The sequence below is a fragment of the Babylonia areolata genome, chromosome 17 (assembly GCF_041734735.1).
Source record: "Babylonia areolata isolate BAREFJ2019XMU chromosome 17, ASM4173473v1, whole genome shotgun sequence".
NCBI lineage: Eukaryota > Metazoa > Mollusca > Gastropoda > Neogastropoda > Buccinidae > Babylonia > Babylonia areolata.
Window position 1 is genome coordinate 19,844,553 of NC_134892.1, and position 23,738 is coordinate 19,868,290.

The 23,738-nt window shown below is 46.8% G+C and overlaps 1 protein-coding gene across 1 annotated transcript in view; it reads right to left on the reverse strand.

The window, feature by feature from the left end:
* Window positions 1-2,643: 2,643 nt before the first annotated feature.
* The window catches only part of LOC143291540 (monocarboxylate transporter 5-like), a 28,692-nt gene continuing 7,597 nt past the window's right edge, over window positions 2,644-23,738 (reverse strand). Inside the window, exons 7-14 of the mRNA XM_076601441.1 lie at window positions 22,625-22,845; window positions 15,425-15,643; window positions 12,787-13,000; window positions 9,289-9,468; window positions 6,987-7,112; window positions 5,868-6,053; window positions 4,193-4,252; window positions 2,644-2,696 (exon numbers count right to left, since the gene is read on the reverse strand). Of these exons, the coding sequence (XP_076457556.1) occupies window positions 2,644-2,696; window positions 4,193-4,252; window positions 5,868-6,053; window positions 6,987-7,112; window positions 9,289-9,468; window positions 12,787-13,000; window positions 15,425-15,643; window positions 22,625-22,845 (1,259 nt within the window). The remainder of the gene's footprint in view (window positions 2,697-4,192; window positions 4,253-5,867; window positions 6,054-6,986; window positions 7,113-9,288; window positions 9,469-12,786; window positions 13,001-15,424; window positions 15,644-22,624; window positions 22,846-23,738) is intronic.

Sequence of the window (23,738 nt, forward strand, 5' to 3'; positions counted from 1 at the left end):
ATGCATGCTACATGAACATGCAGATCCATCTCGTCATATGCACACACCTCCACACATCCCCCCGACACCCTTCCCCACCCCACACCCCAAGCACACACACACACACACACACTGTTAACTGACTATCAGATATAATGCACTCGTTTACACTCTTCACTGCGTACACAAGACGTGGGTTTTTGGGGTTTTTTTTTTCTTTCCAGAAACGAACAACTGCCTAGTACTCCACTGTTTTTCAGAAATGACCCGGTCCTTAGAACACCCCTGTTTTCCAAAAATGGACTGGTCCTGGTTATCAGTTCCGCTCAGTCGAAAATGTCAGACTAGAGTCACGTACGATTTCCGTTTCAACGCCAAAGCGTTCTAAGGGAAGTGACTCATGATAGACTGACGGTTTCTCTGGAAATGATTGTTTCCCTTTCTATGTTCTTCCCGCTGCTGTAGCTGCATGAATGTCATTTATTTATTTGTATTTATTTATTGAATCATTTTTTGATGAAATACGAGAAAGAATGTGGATACAAAGATGACACGGCCTCATCCTGTAGTCCTCTTTTTCTTCATATTTCTTCTCTCTTTTTTTTCTTTTCTTTTTCTTCAAGTTTTACCTCTTTTGTCTAGATACCTAACAAAGTCGGTTTAACGTTGCAGTTCTAGTCCAGTATTCACCAGTGGTCAGGGTTCGAGTCCTCTTTTTTAGCACGGTGTTGTGTCTGTTGGAATGGCCCACTTTACTCGGGTTTTTTTTTTTTTTTTTTTTGGGGGGGGTGGGTGTGTAAACGGATGCCTGACTTTGTACATTTTTTGTACCAGTCAGAGACAGAGAGAGAGAGAGGGTGGTGGGAGAGAAAGAGAGAGAGAGAGAGAGAGGGGGGGGGGAGATAGAGATAGAGATAGACGGAGAGAGAGACAGAGAAAGACAGACAGACACAGACGGACAGAAAGGGACAGAGACAGACAGACCGACGGAGAGACAGACACACAGACAGACAGACAGACACACACACATACACACACACAGAAAGAGAGAGACATACAGACAGAGAGAGAGACTGAGACAGACAGACAGACAGACAGAGAGCAGAGAGAGAGAGAGAGAGAGAGAGACAGAGACAGAGGGACAGTGTTAGAGATAGAGAGAGAGAGAGACAGAGACAGAGTGAGATCGTTGCACACACTTCTAAAACAAGAAACACAACTCAAGCTCAGTGTCAACAGATACTGCATTGAAAATGCTGACATGTCAATAAATATAATGAAAAAAACAACAAAAAAAAACACCCAAACACCGGTCCAACTACAACAACAACAAAGTTGTTCAACAAAAAATTCAAGAAAAACCTCTCAGTTACAAAACACTTTCTTCACGTCTTGTTACAAGTACCATGTCCAATCAGAGTTTTAGAAAAGTCATGTTCTGTTCCTAACGGCTGCCCCTATGAATGTGACAACAAGAAAATAGCATGTTCCAGCGGCCGAGTTGCCTGTGCCCGAAATCACTAAATCAGTAATTTACTCTGATTCGCTTATCGAGTCCCATTACGTCTTATACCCAGTCAGTCTCTCTCTCTCTCTCTCTCTCTGTGTGTGTGTGTGTGTGTGTGCCGGTGTGTGTGTGTGAGAGACAGAGACAGAGAGAGAGAGAGAGAGGGAGAGAGATTCAGTTTAACGCCTGTTCACTAGATGTGTTATTAGATGGAGAGAAGAGAGGCAGTGGATGAAAGAGAGGGGGTGTTTGTGAGTATCAGTCAGCATGAGAAAGTGTTTGTGTATGTTTTAGACGAAATGAAAGAAAAGTCTATTTAGCTAAGAAATAGAAAGTTTAAGGAGAGAGGGAGAGAGAGAGACAGAGAGAGATCGAGAGAAAGAGAGAGAGAGAGAGAGGGGGGGGCTGGGGGGGTGGGGGGGGGGGGGGGGGGGGCAGAGAGAAAGAACGAAACAATTTTTATTGGGGGAAAAAAAGAATAAGCACAAATGGCTTGCTTTCATTCTGCCCTCATGAACTGAAAGGGAAAGAGAGAGAGAGAGAGAGAGAGAGAGAGAGAGAGAGAGAGAGAGAGAGAGAGAGAGAGAGTGAATAGGCGAAACTGACCGTCAGGGATGGCGGGTAGACGAAATCGGACAGTCTAAATCTCAAACGGACATTGAGGGCAGCACACCATCAAAAAATAGGTTTCAGTTTCAGTTTCACAAGGAGGCGTCACTGCGTTCTCGGTCAAATCCGTATACGCTAGTATACGCTAACCCAACGCGCTAGTTAGGCCTTGAGTGCATGCATGCCGGATATCTGTGTATCTCTCACAGTGGAGTTCTTTCACAGAATTTGGCCTAGAACACAACCTTTTTGCTGCCATGGGTTCTTTTTTTTGCGTGCTGCACACGGGAGCTCGTTTTGTTGTTTAACTCTCTCCATACGAACGGCGAAAGAGACGACGTTAACAGCGTTTCACCCCAATTACCATCATCAAAATATTGCAAGAGGAAGGCTCTTATACTGAAGAGGTGAATGTTGACAAAGAATACCACAATTCTGACGACGGAAGCTAAAGGTTGGGTCATTCAGACACCCACTGGACATCCGAGGGGTCTGTGCAGAGGAGAAGAGAGGACTGGCCGTACTGAGTGAGTTACTGATCCGAAATACTAGACGCTCAGTTTGATTTTCCAGTCAAACTTGGTAGAAAGAGCAAGAGCGACTGGAATCAAACCCAGATCCTGACTGACACTATATTGACATAATGAGCATCTTAACCAGTGTTTCGCCTTCCTCCTCAAACACTCAGCACAACCGGGAACAGGCGAACTCAGTGGACCTGGTCAGAAGAGCCAAGGCTTTCAATGAGGAAGACGGCATACATTATAAAATCGGATATCATCCAGATTCCCCTTTCTTCAGACTGTCTCATTCCTGATTAGTCTGTCACTAAACTGGTAATTCCGGCTTTCTTATTTCCAGTTCGCCAATGTGTTTTTTTTCCGAAAGGACATAGTTTGGTCTTTTATAAAAAGAAAAAAAAAATATGTGGAAGTTAAACGCAGTGTGTGGTTTCGTGTGTGTGTGTGTGTTGTGTATGTGTGTGTGTTTGTGTGTGTTGTGTATGTGTGTGTGTGACAGAGAGAGAGAGAGAGAGAGAGAGAGAGAGAGAGAGACAGTGAGTGAATTGGCATATTGCTTTCATCTGCGCTTGTTACTGAGTGGTCCTGACTTGTGTTTTTTTTTTCCAGAAATGAACAACTGTCTGGTACTCTGCTGTTTATCACAAAGAACCCGATCTTTAGAACACCCCTGTTTTCAAGAAATAAACTGGTCCGGGTTACCCCCCCTCCCTCCACCCCCCCCTATCTGGTTTCCGTTAACGCTTCAGCGGACGAAGGGATGTAACACGTATCAGACCTGGCAGTTTCTCTGGAAAGAGTTATTTCCCTTCCTATAGTGCTTCTCGCCGCATTTGTGTGCGTGCTTGAATTCTATTCATTTATTTTCTTCCTTTTTTTTATGTATAGGAAATAATTATGAGAGTGGTTTTTAGATAAAAAGAAGGCAGAGCCTTGTCAATGTTTTGTATTTTTTTGTTTTCTTTTGCTTTTTGTCTTCAAACTCCTGTTTTATTTACCTGCATTTTAAAAAAATCGAGTTTCCAACAGCGTCGCCCCGCTTCGTCATGTGTGTGAGCCCTTGGGAAAAGCTCTGTGCTTCCGAGTTTCCTCATTCCAGCCAGGTACAGTGTACATGTTTAGAGTGAAACGGAATGAGAGGGAGGAGGGGAGAGCAAGATGAAGTGAGAAAGACAAACATACTGTTGGGCACACTTTTACTAAACAACGAAAACGACTCAAGCGAACAGAAAATGCATTTTACATAAAAAAAAACCAAAATTTGACATATAAATGGGTATGATGAAAAACATCCTAAAGACAACAACAACAACAAAAAAACTGTTAAAAAAAGTGAAAAACCAAACAAAAATCATGAAGTAAACCTCTTACTTCTTTGTTCGTGGGTTGCAACTCCCACACTGATTCACTCGTGTGTACACAAGTGGGCTTTTACGTCTACGACCGTTTTGAGCCCGCCATCTAGGCAGCCATGCTCCGTTTTCGGGGGTTACACTCTCTTACAAAACACTTTCTTCATGTCTCAGTTTTGAAAAAAAAAAAAAAAAACCCAACAAGAAACAACCATGTCCCGTACCTGACAGCCCCTTGGACCGCAAATAGATGAAGAGCCAGTGCCGTCCCGTGATGCCCATTTCTGATGTGCCCATTCGCCAGTTGCTAAATCGTGAATCCACATTCACCTACTACCAGTTCCCCAAATGTACCCTATTCCTCTGTGTGAGTGTTTCAGTTTTTCAACGAGGCGTCCCTGCGTTCGGACAAATCCATATACGCTACACCACATATCCTATGCAGATGCCTGACGGCAGCATAACCCAACGCGCTTGTCAGGCCTTGAGTGCATGTTCACATACTAAATTTGTGTTCCTATCAGAGTGGATTTTTTAACATAATTTTGCCAGAGGACAGCACTCTTGTTGCCATGGGTTTGGTTTATCGTCTCATCCAAAAGACTGGACGCTCAGTTTGATTTTCCAGTCAAACTTGGGAGAAAGGGCGAGAGCGGGATTCGAACCCACACCCTCACGGACTCTCTGTACTAGCAGCTGAACGTCTTAACCATTCTGCCACATTCCTCCTGTGTTTGGGAGAGGAAGAAGTTGAACAGGGGAAACGGGATAGGAATGTAGGCGAAAGAGAACAAAGAATCGAAGTCTGAAGAGGCCACCAATGGGAGGAGGTGGGTGGAGGTGGGGGGGGCGGGGGGGGGGGGGGGGGGGGGTAGGCGAAACCGGAAGTCGAATTGGACCTGATCCGACGAATCATGGTCTGCAACAAGGAACACTGCATCTCATATAAAGTTCTGTGTCATCCCTACACATATTCCCGATTTGCCAATTCCTATTTTGCCTAATCCCGATCCACCTATCACTAATCAGGACATGCCTATTTTCTGCTCGTCTGTGGTCTCGAAAACACCATTTGCTCTTTTATAAAAGGGAAATGTCCAAAAGTTAAACGTGTAAGTTGTGCAGTCCAAACGCTGTGAAATAAAACTTCTTCCCCCAAACTCATACAATTTCCTGCTTCTCCAGAAAGTTCATTCTTGGGTCTGTGTACATGCTTCTTTGTTCTGTTGAGCGTTTGAGTATTAGTATTTGTTCACATAGTGTAATGTCCAATTACGTACTGATTGTGTGTGTGTGTGTGTGTGTGTGTTAAAAGGAGTTAAGGGCCGACACACTTGATTAGGGAGGGGTGGGGAGGTCTTCTTTGAAAACCTTGTATTGTCCAGCTCTCCCTGGAGTTTCTGATCACTGTTCACACATTTAGTGTAATGCCCAATTATGTACGGATTGTGTGTGTGCACACGCGAGCGCGCGTGTGCGTGTGTGTGTGCACGAGTAGAGAGGGTGAAGAGGGGGACCAGAGCCAGGTGAAACAGGAAAAGAGTCCACACTCAGTCCAGTGAGGGTGGCCACAACATCAAAGAGAAGGCATAATCCGGAAATAAGCAAGTCGAACCTGCACCTGAATTTCATTCGTTCAGTTCAGCTTTCAAGAAGTCTTCCCCCCCCTTTCCCCCGACTCCCCCCCCCTCCCCCGCCCACCCCGACTGCTCAGCTTATCATTCAAACAAAGTGCATCACGAAAAACACGTTCACCACGTTCACCACCAACACACATCTCACAGCGTTCTCATGACGCCTGACCTCAGTGAAGTCGGACCACACGTGACCAGTAGTGGTCACGTGTCCCTTCTCAACACACTTCCTCCAAAGCGACTAGATCCGGTTTGAGCTCAGTACCGTTCCCGCTCTGTCTGTCAAACGTGAGCTCCTCTGCGCTGGTGGCGGTTTTCGGCCTGACTTCCACTTCCTGTTTCCGGAAGGAGGGCAAGCGGAGGGCGAGGTGACACGCGGCCCCTGCAGTCAGCAGAGCTCCACCCAGGTAAAAGGATGCTTGGTACGTACTTGTCTCTCTGGATATGAAACCTGGAGAGATAAGAGAGACAGAGCAGCATACGGTTCAAACCCTCTCAGAAAAACGCAAACCTTCATGAATCCGAGGACCAGGAACTGAACATTCTGAAGGTAAGGCTTGTAGGTCGTCACACTTAACTCTACCAAGAGACAAGAGACAGAAAGAAAGGACACACACACACACACATACACACGCGCGTGCGCGCGTGCACGGACACAGACACTGTTTTATTGCCATTGACAATACTATCCTTTAGCAAGGGGGACAATGTATGAACAAAAGAATAACAGCGGTTTTCACAGAAATTAACCCATTGCTAAGAGTAAAAAGAAAAACAACAACAAAACAACAACAACAACAAAAAAAACACAATATCTTAAAACAACATATTGCTGAGAGTAAAAAGGAAGAAACAACAACAACATAAAACAGGAATCTGAATGCTAACATCTACAATCACATTCATGCATTCTTAAAGGGCAGGCAATGCAACTGTATCAGTGCCTTGTGCAAAGGCAAATCCAAATCGAATGACACATATCAACCATTCAACTTTCTAAAAAAATCATTCATGTAAGCTGTGGAACTGACATCAGGGTAACAGTGTTTTTTTCGATAACTGTAAGGTTTCTGAAGTTAATTGCTTTTTCCGACAATCCCAACCTAGGGCAATAAAGGGAGAGAGAGAACGAGAGAGAGAGAGAGAGAGAGAGAGACAGACAGACAGACAAACTGACTGACAGAGGCGAAAGACAAGAGCGAGAGTGTGAGACAGAGACAGAAAGACACAGACACACGGACGGACAGATAAATAGATAGATAGATAGACCGACCGACCGACTGACTGACTGAGGCATAAGAGAGAGTGAGACAGAAAGACAGACAGAGATGGAGACACACAGACAGACAAACGGACGGACAGACAGAAGGGGTGGTGTATCTACCCGCCAGAGGAGGCCCAGCCATGGCGGCCAAGCCCCTGAAGAGAGACATGAGACCGAAGCCATTGGTCAGCTTCTCCAGACCCAGCAGGTCACAGATCAGTATGGAGGACAGTGAGATGAAGGCCGCTGAAACAGCACGGCACACACTGTCACACATAGTTCATGGCATAGTTCATGGCACACACTGTCACACATAGCTCATGGCACACACTGTCACACATAGCTCATGTCACACACTGTCACATATAGTTCATGGCATAGTTCATGGCACACACTGTCACACATAGTTCATGGCACACACTGTCACACATAGTTCATGACACAGTTCATGGCACACACTGTCACACATAGTTCATGGCATAGTTCATGGCACACACTGTCACACACATAGTTCATGGCACACACTGTCACACACATAGTTCATGGCACACACACTGTCACACCTAGTTCATGACACACTGTCACAAATAGTTCACGGCGCACACACTGTCACACATAGTTCATTACACATACACTGTCACACATAGTTCATGACACACACACACTGTCACACACATAGTTCATGGCACACACACTGTCACACATAGTTCATGGCACACACACTGTCACACACATAGTTCATGGCACACACACTGTCACACATAGTTCACGGCACAGTTCATGGCACACACACTGTCACACAAAGTTCATGGCACACACTGTCACACATAGTTCATGACACACTGTCACACATAGTTCATGGCACGCACACTGTCACACATAGTTTATGGCACAAACTGTCACACACATAGTTCATGGCACACACTGCCACACATAGTTCATGGCACACACACACTGTCACATATAGTTTATGGCACAAACTGTCACACACATAGTTCATGGCACACACTGCCACACATAGTTCATGGCACACACACTGTCACATATTGTTTATGGCACAAACTGTCACACACATAGTTCATGGCACACACTGCCACACATAGTTCATGGCACACACTGCCACACACATAGTTTATGGCATACACCATCACACATAGTTCATGGCACACACTGTCAAACATAGTTCATGGCACACACTGTCACACACATAGTTTATGGCATACACTGTCACACATAGTTCATGGCACACACTGTCAAACATAGTTCATGGCACAGTTCATGGCACACAGGCACACATAGTTCATAGCACACACTGTCACAATACTTCATGGCACACACTGTCACACATAGTTCATGGCACACAGTCGCACATAGTTCATGGCACACAGTCACACATAGTTCATGACACACACTGTCAAACATAGTTCACGGCACACACAGTCCCACACACATAGTTTATTTGCACACACACTGTCACACATAGTTCATGACACACACTGTCAAACATAGTTCATGGCACACACACTGTCACGCATAGTTCATGACACACCATAGCAGGTCAGAGATCAGTGCACAGGACAGCGAAATGAACGCCACTGAACTCCTTGACTGCCTGGGCAGAGGAAAGCGATGCTTCAAGTCATGAATCAATATCCTCAACAATTAGCCAAAAGCTGAGAAATAGTCTGGAGATACACCACTCTTGATCGAAATTAATATGTGAATTTTCAGTCTTCTAAACACGTTTCCCTTCTTTTGATAATGCCGTCAGTGACGTCACTATGGACGTAAATGCTACGTAAATAGCAGACGAGGGGTGATGGCCGAGAGGTAACGCGTCCGCCCAGGAAGCGAGAGAATCTGAGCGCGCTGGTTCGAATCATGGCTCAGCCGCCGATGTTTTCTCCCCCTCCACTAATCCTTGAGTGGTGGTCTGAACGCTAGTCATTTGGATGAGAAGATAATCCACTTCGATAGGAAAAACAAATAAAACTGCACGCAGGAAAAAAATAGCAAAAAAATGGGTGGCGCTATAGTGTAGCGACGCGCTCTCCTTGGGGAGAGCAGCCCGAATTTCACACAGAGAAATCTGTTGTGATAAAAAGAAATACAAATACAAATACAAAAACAGGACGGCACAAACTGTCACACACACACACACACACACACACACAATTCATGTTCCACACAAACATGGTTCATGACACACACACTAACAGACAGAGTTGGTGACACACCATAGCAGGTCACAGATCAGTATGGAGGACAGCAAGATGAATGCTGATGAAACACCACGGCACACACTGTCGCACAGAGTTCATGGCACACACACACACTGTCACACATAGTTCATGGCTGGCACACACACACACACACACACACACACACACACACACACACACACACACACACCTCCACTCACCCACACTGAGCCCGAAGAGGGCGGCGACAGCACACAACATGGGGTAGGAGGTGCAGAAGGGGAAGAGGGCGGTGGCCAGACCACAGACACACATGGATATGTAGGTGATGACCAGACTGTTGATCCTCCGCAGGTCGGCCAGCCAGCCCGTCACCACTCGGCCCAGTGTGTTGGTGATGCCTGCACACCGCCACGGGCCGGAGGTTCAAATCTTTGTCTCTATCAAGGTAAGGGATTGAGGGTTCAAATCTTTTCTGTCAAGGTAAAGGACTGAGGGTTCACGTCTTTTCTGCCAAGGTAAGGGACTGAGGGTTCACGTCTTTTCTGTCAAGGTAAGGGACTGAGGGTTCACGTCTTTTCTGTCAAGGTAAGGGACTGAGGGTTCACGTCTTTTCTGTCAAGGTAAGGGACTGAGGGTTCACGTCTTTTCTGTCAAGGTAAGGGACTGAGGGTTCACGTCTTTTCTGTCAAGGTAAGAGACTGAGAGTTCACGTCTTTTCTGTCAAGGTAAGGAATTGAGGGTTCACGTCTTTTCTGTCAAGGTAAGAGACTGGGGGTTCAAATCTTTTCTGTCAAGGTAAGGGGTTGAGAGTTCAAATCTTTTCTGTCAAGGTAAAGGATTCAGGGTTCACGTCTTTTCTGTCAAGGTAAGGGACTGAGGGTTCAAATCTTTTTTGTCAAGGTAAGGGACTGAGAGTTCAGATCTTTTCTGTCAAGGTAAGGGACTGAGGGTTCACGTCTTTTCTGTCAAGGTAAGAGACTGGGGGTTCACGTCTTTCTGTCAAGGTAAGAGACTGGGGGTTCACGTCTTTCTGTCAAGGTAAGGGACTGAGAGTTCAAATTTTTGTTTGTCAAGGTAAGAGACTGGGAGTTCAGGTCTGTCAAGACAAGGAAATGGTGTTTCAAGTCTTTTTTCTCTCAAGATAGGGGACTGGGGTTTCTAGTTGTTGTTTTCTGTCAAGGTAAGGGACTGAGAGTTCAAGTCTTTTTGTCTGTCGATGCAAGGGACTGGGTGTTCAAGTCTTTTTTTCTCTCCAGAACTTCTGTCTACCACTTTTGAAATTGTTAAGGAACTGGGTGGTCCAGTGCTTGCAGTGATCTTTTTAGGCCCAGTGCTCTTCACACTCTACACTGCTCCTCTCGCTGAAATTACCAACCGTCATAACGTCAGTCATCATTCTTATGCTGATGACACTCAACTCCAGAAGAGTGATATACCTGAAAAACTTGTCGTCGCTCTTGCAAGAAACATCCAACTGCTTCCTGGATATTCAAAATTGGATGACTCTAAACAAGTCACAATTGAACGCGGAGAAAACTGAAGCAATGATCATAGGAACTAAACAAAAACTCTCTTCTGATACAATCAAACTTGGCAGTACATCCATCTCTCTTTCCAGTTCAGTCAGGAACCTCGGCGTTGTCCTTGACAACACACTGTCCATGCAAAAAATTATCAATCAGACATGTCAATCCTGCTACTGTCAACTGCGGCGCATCAGTTCCATCCGGAAGTATCTGTCCATTGACGCAACATCTAGACCTGTCGTTTCTCTCATTCTCTCTCGCCTTGACTACTGTAACTCTCTATTGTCTGGTTTGCCTGCTTCATCCATTCAGTCCCTTCAGCGCATACAAACCTCTGCTGCCTGACTCGTCCTCAGAAAGAAAAGATCTGAGCACATCACTCCTCTTTTGCAACATCTCCACTGGCTCCCTGTCTCACACCGAATAAAGTACAAGATCAGCACTCTATACTACAAATGTATTCACAAATCAGTCCCTTCCTATCTCTGTGGCTGCCTTCACCTCTACACTCCATCTCGCTCACTACGATCAGCTTTGGATCCACTCCATTTACGCATACCCAGATTCAAACTCTCGACTGTTGGCCGCCGTTCTTTCTCTGTCTCTGGACCTTGCAATTGTAATGAACTTCCTCTTTTGCTTCGTCAAGTCTCCACACTGAGCTCTTTCAAGTCTGGCCTTAAAACCCACCTCTTCCCAAAATAGCCTCCCTTTTCTGCCTCTTCCTTGTCTTCAGTTTCTCCAGTTTTAGAGTTATACATGCGTGTGAATGACTGGTGCAAAAGGGACCGTTTGAAGAGAATTGCAGGGCACTAGTCTTTCATTTCTTTCTTTTTCCCAATGCTTCACCACTTAGAAAGGGCGGCATGGGACTCAAGGTTTAAGTATTTTCCTGCCCGGTGCTTTAGTGCTTGGAAAGAACTGCTTGAGACTAGGGCTTTAAGATTTTTTTCCCATCCATTGTTTTGGATTTTGAAATAGACAAGGAACTGGGAATTGGGGACTTTTCCTTCCCAGTGCTTCAGTGCTTGGAAAGGATGGCAATGGAATGGAGGTTCAAGACCTGTCCATCCAGTAATTCAGCTTTGGAAACCAGTAGGGGGCTGTGGATTAAAGTCTTTTTTTTTTTTTTAAACCAGTGTATCACTACTTACCAAGCACTTCAGTTTCTCAAGAAGGCGTAACTGCATTCGACACTACACCAGATCTGCTAGGCAGATGCCTGACCAGCAGCATAACCCGCCGTGCTAGTCAGACCTTGAGTGCATGCTTACGTAATTATGTACCTATCAGAGTGGATTTCATCAACATAATTTTGCCAGAGGACAGCACTCTCGTCGCCGTGGGTTCTTTTTCAGTGCGCCAAGTGCGTGCTGCGCACGGGACCTCAGTTTATCGTCTCATCCGAATAACCAGATGCTCATTATGCTTTTTCCATTCAAACGTGGGAGAAAGGGCGTGAGACCCTCACGGACTCTGCACTGGCAGATGAGCGTCTTAACCACTGTGCCATCTTCCTCCTTAGAACATTCTGTGACCCCGAGGTGTCCAACACTACTAGGGGCCAGGAGCCCAACAACAACAGCAACAACACTGTGCATTTCAAACACACGAAACCAGGGAGGCCGAGGTACGAAAAAGAAATCCCTTTGAATATTGATATGGATACTTATATAGCGCATATCCTCGGTCAGAGACCAAGCTCTAAGCACTTTACAAACTCGGGGTCATTTGCACAACAGGCTGCCTACGAGGGTAGAGCTGACTGATGGCTGCCATTGGTTGCTCATCATTCGTTTCCCTGTATCATTCAATCAGTTTTCAGACATGCACACATACACACTCAGGCAGACATGTAACATTTTTACATGTATGACCGTTTTTGTTTATTTACCCCGGCATGTAGGCAGCCATATTCGGTTTTCGGGGATGTGCATGCTGGGTGTGTTCTTGTTTCCATAACCCACCGAACGCAGTCATGGATCACAGGATCTTTAACGTGTGTATTCGATCTTCTGCATGTGTATATATACACGAAGGGAGTTCAGACACTTGCAGGTCTGCAGACCTGGGAGATCAGAAAAATCTCCACCCTTTACCCACCAGGCGCTGTTCCCGAGATTCGGAGCCGGGACCCTCAAATTTAAAGTCCAACTCTTTAACCTGACAGAAGACACACCCCCTACTGACCAATGATGGAGATGAGGAAGGCGGCCCTGCTCTTGTCGATGCCCAGGCTGACTGCCAGCTCCACGCAGTAGACGAAGGGCACGTAGAAGCCCAGGAAGGCCAGGATGTTGCCGAAACAGATGAGGAGGAAGCCCGTGTCCTTCAGCAGAGACAGGTCCAGCATCTCCTGCAGGATGTCCCTGCAGCTTTGTGGGAAACACAGGTAGCTCCATACCTGTGAGAGAGATAATACAGAGAGACAGACAATAAGTGATTGAATGAACGAATGACTGAACGAACGAACGAACGAACGAACGAACGACTAACACATCTGCCGTTGTTCTTAGAGACACACCAGCATATAAATGTTATAAAACTCAACACTGTATGTATAATGTGCAAGGATAGCCAAGCGTCAAACTCTCGCCCCTCCTCCCACCCCCACCCCTCCGACACGCACACACATACCCCTGCTCCCCGCCTCCCTCTCCACACACACACATACCCCTGCCCCCCTCTCCACACACACACACACACACATACCCCTGCCTCCCGCCTCCCTCTCCACACACGCACACACACACCCCTGCCCCCCGCCTCCCTCTCCACACACGCACACACACACCCCTGCCCCCCGCCTCCCTCTCCACACACACACACACATACCCCTGCCCTCCGCCTCCCCCTCTCCACACACACACACACACCCAGCCCCCCGCCTCCCTCTCCACACACACACACACACACATACCCTGCCCCCCGCCACCCTCTCCACACACACACACACACACATATACCCTGTCCTCCGCCTCCCTCTCCACACACACACACACATACCCTGCCCCCCGCCACCCTCTCCACACACACACACACACATACCCCTGCCCCCCGCCTCCCTCTCCACACACACACACACATACCCTGCCCCCCGCCACCCTCTCCACACACACACACACACACACCCCTGCCCCCCGCCTCCCTCTCCACACACACACACACATACCCCTGCCCCCCGCCTCCCTCTCCACACACACACACATACCCCTGCCCCCCGCCTCCCTCTCCACACACACACACACACATACCCTGCCCCCCGCCTCCCTCTCCACACACACACACACACATACCCCTGCCCCCCGCCTCCCTCTCCACACACACACACACACATACCCTGCCCCCCGCCTCCCTCTCCACACACATACCCCTGCCCCCCGCCTCCCTCTCCACACACACACATACACCTGCCCCCCGCCTCCCTCTCCACACACACACACACACACACACATACCCCTGGCCCCCGCCTCCCTCTCCACACACACACACATACCCCTGCCCCCCGCCTCCCTCTCCACACACACACACATACCCCTGCCCCCCGCCTCCCTCTCCACACACACACACACACACACCCCTGCCCCCCGCCTCCCTCTCCACACACACACACACATACCCCTGCCCCCCGCCTCCCTCTCCACACACACACATACCGCTGCCCCCCGCCTCCCTCTCCACACACACACACACACACACACACACACCCCTGGCCCTCTCCACACACATACCCCTGCCCCCCGCCTCCCTCTCCACACACACACACACATACCCCTGCCCCCCGCCTCCCTCTCCACACACACACACACACATACCCCTGCTCCCCACCTCCCTCTCCACACACACACACACACACCCCTGCTCCCCGAACCCCCTCTCTCCACACACACACACACATACCCCTGCCCCCCGCCTCCCTCTCCACACACACACACATACCCTGCCCCCCGCCTCCCTCTCCACACACACACACACACACACACACCCCTGCCCCCCGCCTCCATCTCCACACACACACCCCCCTGTCCCCCGCCTCCCTCTCCACACACACACACACACACACACACACATACCCTGCCCCCCGCCTCCCTCTCCACACACACACACACACCCCTGGCCCCCGCCTCCCTCTCCACACACATACCCCTGCCCCCCGCCTCCCTCTCCACACACACATACCCCTGCCCCCCGCCTCCCTCTCCACACACACACACACATACCCCTGCCCCCCGCTTCCCTCTCCACACACACACACATACCCTGTCCCCCGCCTCCCTCTCCACACACACACACACCCCTCCCCCCCGCCTCCATCTCCACACACACACACCCCTGTCCCCCGCCTCCCTCTCCACACACACACACATACCCCTGCCCCCCCCCCCCCGCCCCCCCTCTCTCTACACACACACCCACCCCTGCCCCCCGCCTCCCTCTCCACACACACACACACACACACATACCCCTGCTCCCCGAACCTCCTCTCTCCACACACACACACATACATACACAGACATTGCCCCCTCGCCTGTCACAATGAGCGTAACTCCAGGGATGGTGGTGATGTCACAGACACACAGACACACACCAACACACACACACAAAACAAACACACACAAAGACAGACCAACCGACAGACAGACACACACGCCCATCCCACACACACAACAAACCTTGCCCCCTAAGCCACAATGGCAGTATCTCCAGGGGACGGTGGTGATGTCATAAACGCACAGACAAACACACACACACACACACACCAACACCCCCCCCATCCCCCCCCCACCCCCACACACACACAAAACACCTTGGCCTCCCTGCCAGCCACAATGGCGATCTCTCCAGGGATGGTGGTGATGCTGGTGATGTAGCTCCTCATGTCGGGCTGGTTGCGGAAGAGCGGCTGGTTGTGGACGCTGCCCCTGAAGAAGATGTCCTTCCGGTAGAGGGGGCGGGCCAGGTCCTCCTTGAACACGTTCTGGGACAGCAGGGACTTGCTCGCCGCAGAATTCGTTTGGCGCCACATGTGCTTTCTCCGCTCTGACATCTGCAGGAAGGCAGACACTGACACACACCCTGGGTACCTAGGGCTTGGTTAACGTTTAACTCATTCTACCACATTTTGCTCATTTAACTCGAACCATGATTACTTCTTCTGTGGACCTCGTACGAGTATTCTCGTATCAGTGCACGACGGGTGCAATAGCCGAATGGTTGAAGCGTTGGACTTTCAATCTGAGGGTCCCGGGTTCGAATCACGGTGACGGCGCCAGGTGGGTAAAGGGTGGAGATTTTTTACTATCTCCCAGATCAACATATGTGCAGACCTGCTAGTGCCTGTACCCCCTTCGTGTGTATATGCAAGCAGAACATCAAATACGTCCTTTAAAGATCCTGTAATCCATGTCAGCGCTCGGTGGGTTATAGAAATAAGAACATACCTAGCATGCACACCCCCGAAAGAGGAGTATGGCTGCCTTCATGGCGGGTTAAAAACGGTCATACACGTAAAAGCCCACTCACCTATATACGAGTGAACGTGTGAGTTACAGCCCACGAACGCAGAAGAAGAAGAATAAGTATCAATGCACTGTTCTAATTTCGTTTATTCTTGCTTGGTACAGTTGGCAATCTAAACTGAACCGTTTATCGATTCCAGAAGCAAGAAAACAAAAGCTTTTGTCGACTGATTAACTCAGAATCCTCCATTGATTTTTGCCGTTTCAGTGAACCATGTTCACATCTACTGTATTTGGGGCTCGGCAGGGGAAGGCAGGGCGCAGTCCCCCCCTTCTGTCATTTGAATATTCCCCAGCCGAAGTCCGGTACCCATTCAAACGTGAGTTGAGTTCGGAAAATTAGAGTAAAGTGCTTTTCCCAAAGACACAACACCAAGTCAAAGCAGGGCTTCGAACCCTGACCACTGGTGAACACTGGATCAGAAGTCCAACGCCTGATCGGTTCGACCACGGCGTTTGGGTACATTAAATTAAAATAATGACAATTATTACGCGTGTATGCGTGCGTGAGTCCATGCAATGTAAACGTCCACGCCAGTTTTTCTTTCCATTTTACAGTGCTGTCGGACCATTACGGAAAAAACCCCCAGCAAGAACCTGCGCACATTTCATATATCCCTTCTAAAGAACAGATAAACTGAAGGCTATATGCAATTAACCGATACAAAGAATCGTAATCAGCGCTTGCCAGAGGTCAGAACTACTCGTAGTCCTTGTTCCATACCTCCCATGGAGTCCTGTTGTTTCCCATTTTTTCAAAATATCGGATGTCGGAAGGTAAACTCGCTCTGGTCGAAGCACGGCTTCTAAACATGGCTATCTGTTCAGAACAAAACAATGACAAAAATTCACTCATACAGAGACACACGCATACATGCACGCACACAGAGACAGATACAGAATAATATCAACAACAGTTATTGTTATCATTGGCATAATGGATTATTATAACTGTCATGATGATCATACTCATTTACTGTGATTATTGACACAATACCTTTGATGTCCAAAGTGCTGTCAAACCCGAAGTGGGCAGTAAGGGCATGCTCTCACTGCTCCATAAAATGCTCCCACGGGTGTGCATCTGACAGCAAAGTCCATTTCTGGCCGCCTTCACTTGTTGCTTAACTTCTGAGCCCAGTGAAGCTGTTTCTACTTGTAGCTAAGTGCTAAATACGACTGGTTACCAACCGTGGCTACTAACAGCACAAGCTGAAAGCTGAGCTATAGCAGACGCCTTTTCCGCAAATAACACCCAGGTCTTCAATGACTCACTCATAATGTGTGACGCCATTCCCGGTTTGAATGCAAAACCCATTCTAAACCTCTTCTCTAAAGATCTATTGGAGTGATGGCCTAGAGGTAACGCGTCCGCCTTGAAAGCAAGAGAATCTGAGCGCGCTCAGCCGCCGATATTTTCTCCCCCTCCCCTAGACCTTGAGTGGTGGTCTGGGCGCTAGTCATTCGGATGAGACAATAAACCGAGGTCCCATGTGCAGCATGCACTTAGCGCACGTAAAAGAACGCACGGCAACAAAAGGGTTGTTCCTGGCAAAATTCTGCAGAAAAATCCACTTCAATAGGAAAAACAAATAAAACTGCATGCAGTAAAAAATACAAAAGAAATGGGTGGCGCTATAGTATAGCGATGTGCTCTCCTTGTGGAGAGCAGCCCGAATTTCACACAGAGAAATCTGTTGTGATAAAAAAAAAAAGAAATACAAATACAAATAAATCAAGTCTCTGTATCATTCGCTGCAACATTATATTTGTTGTGCTTACACACACACACTTAAATCAGTTAGAAGCATATTTGATTTCAGTTTAATCGTTCATCAGTCTAAAGATTTCAACTGACGCTAAGCTTACGTCATTTTGTCCTTGTAACACAACCTCTCGCTGTGTTGCTGTACGCCATTGGGTGAGCTCTAATCTGTGCTTCTGATGCAGGGTATTTAATTAATATCTCTTTTGTCGGATCAGTAAACTGCAAGTGTTATATACTGGCAGAATCGTCACAATTCCATCTTCAAATCTGTTTGCCTACGTTAAATCGATTTAACGCAGTTTGTAATTTTCCATGATGAAACTGACCCTTTTCAGGTGACTTAAATTAAGACTATGAATTCATGGTAAATAATCAACACTTCATTTTATACTAATTAGAAAGTCGGTGTTGAGCTGCTTCTTTCTTGACCAATCCGACGTAAATCGGTTCAGGAATCATTTAGAAATCTGTCACTGAACACGTTGTCACAAACACAATGCTAATCAAATTTAGGGGGATTTGAGCTGATTCGCTTCACGGGTCACACTAGCGTCAGTGCGGTTTGGTTAACTTGCATAAAGAGATGGAGTGGGTGATCACTGGTCACTTTTCCACCTTGCCAGTCACTGGCTAGTGCCTGCTCTCTCTCTCTCTTGCTGTGTCACAAGCAGTGTGCGTTGTGTATGTTGTCCCAGAGGCCAACACTGATCTCACTACGTATCATTGTAAGTACTCCATTTGGAATGTGTTGATGATGTGTAAATTGTCCGACACATTGCTTGTGTTCATATGAGTATTTTGATATTGTTTTGCTCAGTTATTGCTTTGACATGTAGTCACAGATTGGCTATAATTGATCTAGAAAATTGCCATGTCGTCATATGCTTGGAGCACTTCTTAACGTCACAGTCAGTGACGTCTCTGGACACTGATAGTTTGTTAGAGAATGTACTACGGAATGACGCGTTTTTTCTCTTTTGTTGTCTCTGATGAAGATTAGGTTACTTTTCCCTTTGGCAGATGAGATATTTTGGCAAATGTTGAGCACAAGCTTAGCTATGGTGAAATTTCGCTTTGTTGCAACAGATAACTTGTGTGGGTTCATTCACCACTTAATGGTTAAGCCATGACGGTTCTTCCAATCTTTGTATTGAGCAGTCTATCTGGTCTCTCAGTTTGCCAGTATTCTATCAAAGCCACTGATTCTATATTGTTTATTTTTCATGTATTATATTACATGCTGATATCAGTTATGCTGCTACAGTGTTTCACTGATTCTTAGTACTCTAGATGTGCATAGCATTGTGTTGTGATTACAAGATATTGTTGTAGTGATATCAGCTATATCGGTTAAAACCATTTGATATGTATCACAGTTTGTTAATTATAATTTAGTTATCATGCCCTCTCCCATACGGCTTACTCCAGTATAGTGCTACATGATAAACTTATTCATTTGAGTTACTTTGACAAAGTATAAGCTTTACCTAATCTATACTGTCAGTGTACTTTCACTAAATCAGCTTAGCTTCAATCACTTTAACTGCACTATTTAAATGTATTAGAAATGCCATTTGATGTCAGTGTTTGGTCATCACACATATGCATTATCTTATCTTATGTTGTTGCTTATCCCAAACTGGGTGGTAGTCTTTCCATGTAATATGTATACATGTGCTTTACTATTCACTTGTGCTGACATGTTGTGCTTAATGACATTTGTTTGTTGTTCAGTGCACTGTTTTCTCTATTCTCTTCTTATCATTCTCATAAATATTGTAAATAAAACAATGGAAAATCCTTTTGTGACTGGCCTCTACATGTTCCTGGCCTGTGCGCGGGGATTCTTTTCATCAATTATCAGTTAGTTAGTTATTTTGTACCGTCCCTTTATATACCACTCGGGTACACGGCTACAAAAGTGGCGTCTCCAACAGGATAAAGATCCACAGCAAAACAGATCCAAAATTATTCCCTTTTAATGTTTCAGTTCTTCTATCTGAATTAAATCCGTCCCTAAACCACAGCCCTTTACCACCAAGTGTACTTTGTTACAACTTGGTGCTTGTGGGCAAGGATGTTTTAATTCTTTATATTCTATTGAAAATTAGGGGCCTCCTCGCCAAGCTAACTCTATCACATACTGACAAGTTAAAAATCCCTTTGCTTTTTATGCTTTGGGGCAGTGAATCCATATCCACCATGTCAATGGCTTAGCATTGGAAGGCAAGACCAAGGCCCCTCCTTCCACCATTTCAATCTTCTTCAGCCAAGTCAGGTACCTGTTCACACCTGGGTGGAGTGAGGAAAACAGAAGTGCCCTTCCCTGGGACACAACACCAGTCAAAACTGTGGGATCGAACCCTGACCACAACAGAACAGAAGTCCAGCACCTTATGGAGTCTGCCACATTGCTGACAGGAGATGGGGCCAAAGGAGGCTCACTGGCGGCTTAGAAAAAATAGCTGCTTCAGGCAGACGGACTCGTCAACCTTGGAAGTGAAGGAAAATATCTAAGACACTTGCTGCCTTGCAGCTATACTCACTCATGAAAAAGGCTTCAGGAGTCAACCCTGAAGTAAAACCCAGAGGAGAAGGACTACTCTCATTTCAAACCCCAGCTATGGGTTAAACAGCAGACGGTGCTTGACTGCCATGTTGGGCAATCCTTCTTGGACAAGGACAGTGCCACACTGACCATCGGCTTGTTCACTGCAAACTCAGTCTTCACTTCAAACCCAAGCTCTTATGAGGAGGGGCTCAAGGAAATGAATTTCAGGTTGGCAAACTCCGATCAGCTGAAGTGAAAGTTGACTTTCAGGCAAATCTTCAGTCAAGACTTAGGATATTTCTAGTTTCCCCATAGACCCCATTCCAGAAGTTTTGGGAAAACCTGAAAACTGCCATCTTTCAGGCGTCTGAGGAAGTTTTCGGGTTCTCATCAAAGAAAAACAAAGACTGATTCAATGAAAACAACAGGATTCCTGAGGATGTTCAGGAATTGCTGGCAATGAAGAGCTCTGCCTATCAGGCTCACCTTGCTCAAAAGTCCTGTCCAGAGAAGAAAGGAACCTTCCAACTTGAATGTAGCAACCTCCAGCGCAAGTAATCCAGAACAAGTGGTGGATCAATCTTGCAGAAAGAACACAATTTTGTGCAGACACTGGTGACTACTGAGGCTTTTATGAAGTTCTAAAGGTGGTGTAGGTCCCTAACACCAGGCCCGGAGTCCTTTGCACTGTGAAAACGGCCAAGTGCTTCTCACAGACAACATGTCCACCCTCACCCAATTGTCTGAACACGTTCAGACTCTCTTCAGCACCAGCCACACAGTCCAAGACACCGTAACTCTTGGAATCCCGCAACAGCCAGCAAAAACTGAAGTGGACGAGACTCCAACTTTAGAAGGGACTGTCAAGGCCACAGAACAGCTGAAAAGTGGCAAGACAGCAGGTGTTGATGGAATTCAACCAGAGATTCGAAAGCACGGGGGGGCCAACACGGGGAAACCCATGACGTCACAGCAACCAACCCAAGACAGACCTTCCTTGGCAGCTGCTGCACACGGACCTGCCTGTCCTGGATCGGCCTCCTCAGCCACCAGCTAGACTGCAGCAGACCTTGACAACCCCCTCCTTAAATCTTCGCTCGCAAATTCAAGACATTATCAGGGAGAGTGTGCAGCCCACTTTCGTCGCGGACATGTGACGACACGGGCAGTCCACCACTGTAGCTGGCTTCTCGGAGTTTGCACTACTTTTGTTCGGACAACTTTTCGGCAGAGTTTAGAAATGGATCGCTTCGAATACGTAATGGCAGAAATATGACAAGAAATACGCATAGAAGACTAAAGCAAATAACATAGAAGACTGAAGCAAATAATGGGTGTAATTATAAAACCAAATATACCTTGTAAACTTGCAAAAATAGTCATCGAAAAAATTCAAAATGCTTTCGTCAGAAAAGAACATGTCAGAATTTCCACGACGAAATTTTATGCCCTTCAGTGACCTGAAGAAAAAAAATAAAAACAAAAGAAAATGGAGACGCGCATGCGTATCTCGCTAAAAAAAACACACAAAAACCCCCCAGGGATTCGCGACGAAAATCCGACGAAAGTGTGTCTGCACACCCTCTCTATTATAAATAATTTTTCACAGGCAACTTGTACTGCAGGTGCGTAATTCTTACACACACACACACACATACATATATATATATTATATCCCTGACCTCTCCTTTTCTATTCCTCTACCCCCTCTCACCCCAACTTCGTGCTTCTGTTTTTTTCCTTGCCTACTCCTGCATACATGTATGATAGTCAGCCGTGTCCGACTATGACCATCAGAACAACGGAGCAGGTAACTGCTGTTCCTACTATACGTGCTAGAATTTGATTATAGCGAAGAATGTCTTGCCCAAGTTACACCCGCACTCTCTCGACCAAGAGGGTTTTAGGGCAGTCGGCGTTGGGATGGTTCCCAAAGACCAACTAGACCCCAAAGGCTGCAGCACTAAGAGCCTGTGCAATCTTGCCTCCTAGTTTGGGAGTCATAGTCCTTTCACAAAAGACTAAGCTGTAAATGAAACTATTGATCATACACATCTCACTTTCCTGTTGGCCCAGCTGCGGGTATGCGTACATACATACATGCATACATACATACACATACAAATATGCATATAAGTATACGTATCATCATCATCATCATCATCATCATCAACATACATACATACATACATCCGTGTCGCTTCTGCGAGTGACAAATCCGTTCCTGGCCAAACCCATAGTCTTGCCGGCCCGAGACTGCGTGCTTTTCTCCGTCGCACAAACGCTGACTGTGGCGAGGCTGGAAGACACCGAAGAAACCAGAGGACTCGAGCAGTCGGAAGGCAGTGTGTGGACGCCTTCGCGAGACATCACCGCCAGTGACTCAGCGTCATGGGTCGTCGGGACCTCTGCTGATGAAGAGTGCTTGGGTCTGGGTCATCTCTCGTGAAGGCTGTTCTTACGACTATTGCTGCTGCTGCTACTACTACTACTATTACTGCTACTACTTATTATATTGTGAGTTAATATGACGCCTATTCTCCAGATAGGGCTCAAAGCGCTTTGCAAGAAACAGGCGATGCAAACGCACACACACACACACACACACAAAGCACGCAAACATACATACGCAAACATTCACACACACACACACACACACACACACACACACACACACAAACTCACTCTCTCATTCACACACACACACACTCTCTCTCTCACACACACACACTAGAAGTACACAACGAGAACAACGGGTGTTTTTCTTTTCCTTTTCAGGGAAGACCTGAATGAACTGGAGGAATAAGAGTTGACCTGCAGATGGAGTTGGTTCCAGACAGCTGGGCCATGAAAAGAGAAAGAACGCTGACTAATAGGTTTTGTTCTGACAGAAGACATGCTAACCTGACGACTATCAGAAGAAAACTGAAGCTGATTCACCGAGACATCTGGATTCATCAGGGATGTCTTCAAGTCAAGTTTATTTTGTAAGTAGCATACTACCCCTCAAGAGACATTACCATGTGGGGCGTATCAGTTCACCAAAAAACAATCTATACTCACAAGTAAAAGACGTATATTATTATTATTATTACGTATATCTGCATGTTTGTATGACAGTCGGTCATGTCCGACTATGACCACCAGAACAGCAGAGGAGGAATCTGCTGTCCCGACTATTTGGGCTAGAATTTGATTATGGTGGAGAGTGTCCTTGCCTAATTTACACCCCCACTCCATCTGCCAAGAGGGTTTTTGGTCAGTCGGTATGGTTCCCAAATTCCGACTAGACCCCAACGGTGCA